At 56.1% G+C, this 3,473-nt stretch overlaps 1 protein-coding gene across 1 annotated transcript in view; it reads left to right on the top strand.

Moving 5' to 3' along the window:
• The first annotated feature begins 1,246 nt into the window (after positions 1-1,246).
• The window catches only part of FGF22 (fibroblast growth factor 22), a 2,755-nt gene continuing 528 nt past the window's right edge, over positions 1,247-3,473 (top strand). The window contains 1 exon segment of the mRNA XM_010844606.1: positions 1,247-1,520. Coding sequence (XP_010842908.1) covers positions 1,307-1,520 — 214 coding nt within the window. The 5' untranslated portion in view covers positions 1,247-1,306.

The following is a 3,473-nucleotide window of genomic DNA, read 5'->3' as shown; positions in this document are numbered from 1 at the left end:
CAACTTTTCCACTTTCACCTTCGTCAAGAGGCTTTTGAGTTCCTCTTCACTTTCTGCCATAAGGGTGGTGTCATGTGCATATCTGAGGTTATTGATATTTCTCCCCGCAATCTTGATTCCAGCTTGTGTTTCTTCCAGTCCAGCGTTTCTCATGATGTACTCTGCATATAAGTTAAATAAACAGGGTGACAATATACAGCCTTGATGAATTCCTTTTCCTATTTGGAACCAGTCTGTTGTTCCATGTCCAGTTCTAACTGTTGCTTCCTGACCTGCATACAAATTTCTCAACAGGCAGATCAGGTGTTCTGGTATTTCCATCTCTTTCAGAATTTTTCACAGTTTATTGTGATCCACACAGTCAAAGGCTTTGGCATAGTCAATAAAGCAGAAATAGATGTTTTTCTGGAACTCTCTTGCTTTTTCCATGATCCAGCGGATGCTGGTAATTTGATCTCTGTTCCTCTGCCTTTTCTAAAACCAGCTTGAACATCAGGAAGTTCACGGTTCACATATTGCTGAAGCCTGGCTTGGAGAATTTTGAGCATTACTTCACTAGCATGTGAGATGAGTGCAATTCTGCGGTAGTTTGAGCATTCTTTGGCATTGCCTTTCTTTGGGATTGGAATGAAAACCGACCTTTTCCAGTCCTGTGGCCACTGCTGAGTTTTCCAAATTTGCTGGCATATTGAGTGCAGAACTTTCACAGCATCATCTTTCAGGATTTGGAACAGCTCAACTGGAATTCCATCACCTCCACTAGCTTTGTTTGTAGTGATGCTTTCTAAGGCCCACTTAACTTCACATTCCAGGATATTTATTAGTACAAGATAATGAACGTAGTTCCCTACACCGTTGGCTCTGTCTTTATGTCTCTCTGTCTCTGACTCCCTGTGGGTCTCTGCACTCTACCTCTTTAACACTCACACGCCCGCAGTCCGTTCAGACCAATCTGGTGACTCAAGGAGAAGCACCGCTCTCCCCGCCCCGCAAGACAAACACGCGCAGTGACCGCAGGGTTTTCCTCAATCTGCCGGGGCCGCCCACCCTCCCAACTCCAGAGGCGTAGTTGTTCCGCCGTCTGCGGCTCTGGCCCCGCCCCTGAGGAGCCGCGATGGTCGGCCCCCGGACCACAGCCCCGCCCCGCATACTGACCCGCCCCCTCTGGAGCTGGCCCCGCCCCCGAGGCTTCCAATTGGCCTGCGTGGGGCGGCCGGGTCGGTTGCTCGGCTCGCTGATCTCGCAATGGCAGAGCCGCGGATGCTCGCGGGGAGGCGAGAACGGGCAGCGAGTTGGGCGCGTGGCCATGCGCGGCCGCCTATGGCTGGGCCTGGTGTGGCTATTGCTGGCACGGGCGCCCGGCACCGCGGGGACACTAAACACTCCGCGGAGACCGCGCAGCTACCCGCACCTGGAGGGCGACGTGCGTTGGCGGCGTCTCTTCTCTTCCACCCACTTCTTCCTGCTCGTGGACCCCAGCGGCCGCGTGCAAGGCACCCGCTGGCGAGACAACCCTGACAGTGAGTAGCCGGGGCCGCTGCCCGGGGGCGGGGGACAGGGCAGATAGGCGGACAAAGGCAAATAGCAAAGGCAGGGCAGGGCAGCAGGGATGTGACACCAGCTCAGGTTCTATGCACAGTTCTCGTTCCTTCTCTCACTTGAGGGAGGTTCTGGAGGCTCCTTCGGCTGCGTGGTGGCGGCCAAGTCATTTCCCGTCTGGGGCCTCAGTTTCCTCAACTATAAAATGGGCCCAACCCACTTGGAAGGAGGGTTGAACAGTTGAGGTCAAGGTCATGGGGGAAGCTCCCACCTCCAGGCCTGGCTCATCAGCAGAAGGGTCTCAGAGAGATAGTTGAGGTTGGGACCACGGGGGCTCCAAAGAGGAAGGGGAGGGGAAGCTGGGACTCCGGGAAGAGCCTCCATGGGCCCAGCACATAATGAGGTGAGGGTAGAGTTGAGTCTGAACTCTGAACTCCCCACGCTGCAAAACCAAACTCAGGGCCCTTCTGAGTTGGGATCCCCTCTATGTCTTCCTGGACACCCACTTGGCAGATGAGGAACTAAGGCACAGAGAGGGCCTGGGGTGGGAGGTGGGGGTATGGAGCTGGGGCTCTACAGTGCCCAGAACCTCACTGAGTTGGTGTCACATCCCTGCTGCCCTGACCAGGAAACACTCAATAAGTGTTTGTGGAATGTATGAGGTAAGAGGAGATGAAGGGGCAAAGAAAGAGAAGGAGGAGATTGGCAATAAAAGGGAGGCTAGGGCGGTCAATGACCCCAGGCCTGTCTCAGTCTCCCTGCAGCTCTGAGACTGGGCAGAGTGGGAGTGGGGGAGCTGAGGCAGTGCTGGCCACTGCCTGAATCACCTCCATTAGGGCAGATAATCACCTTGCCCTTCCCAGTTGCTTTCATCTGGGGCTCTCAAGGCCCTCATTAGTCTCACCAGACGAGGGCAAGGACAGGGGCACTGGCTGGGCCGGTCGCTCAGTGGTGGGCATGGCCAGGCATGGTGGCCCTGGGCTGGGGGTGAAGTCTGGCTCTGCTGGATGGCTTAGGACAGTCACTGCTTCTCTCTGAGCCTTGGTTTCCCCACCTGGAACTGGGTGTCTCACCCAAAAAACAGCTGGTGCAAATGTCCTGTGGGACATGGGGTGAGTGCCCCATCACCAAAGGCATCCAAGTCCAGGCTGAACACCAGAGGGCAGGGCTTTGACTCCAGATTAGGCCCCCGTGCCTGGGTGGGGCTCAGAGTGTGAGCTGGGGCTTGTCCCCCAACCCTGCTCCACTGGACAGGAAACATCAGCTCAGATGGGGCAGGGCTGCCCTAGGGTCACCCATCCAGCAACAGGGCCTGAGAAACTGGCTCTGCCACTTCTCAGGCCTCAGTTTCCCCACCTGGGAAGTGGGCATAGTTAGCACCTTTCTCCTGGAGCTGTGTGTGGGCTTGGTGGGATACAATGCCTGGCATACAGTTAACACTCAAGCAGTGTTAGAGGTAGTGTTGATCTGAACACCTTGTGCCCCACCCCCAGGCCGTTGGCTGGGCGGTGTCTCCCCTGTAAAGACATGGGCCTGGCTAGCCAAGCTGTCACCATCAGATATGGTAACAGCACTGTGGGGACTGTGGGCAAGGCCCGCGGGGCCTGTGCTCACTGCCAGGGGTCTATATCTGTCACAGAGGCACTCACCTCCTCTGACTTGGTTTTCTCACCCCTGACTAACAGGTTCCCCGCTACTGCAAAGCTTGGGGATGATCTCCACTGGCCTCCAGAGAAAGGCCTTACTCTTTCCCCACTGATTCCCACCCCTACCACCTCCCCTGCCCCGCCCCCGGGCTTGGAGTACTCTTTCCCCCACCCGTCAGTCCCACAGCTTCAGGACCTGCATGGCCCCTGGTGCGTCCCCACGCCCAGCACAGGGCCAGGCACACAGGAGGTACTTGGGAAATGTTTCCAATGGGGAATGTTTCCCAC

This window comes from Bison bison, unplaced genomic scaffold, assembly GCF_000754665.1.
Source record: "Bison bison bison isolate TAMUID 2011002044 unplaced genomic scaffold, Bison_UMD1.0 scf7180017864203, whole genome shotgun sequence".
Lineage (NCBI taxonomy): Eukaryota > Metazoa > Chordata > Mammalia > Artiodactyla > Bovidae > Bison > Bison bison.
Note: the sequence above shows the minus strand (reverse complement) of the source record. Positions and strands in the feature narration are given on the sequence as shown.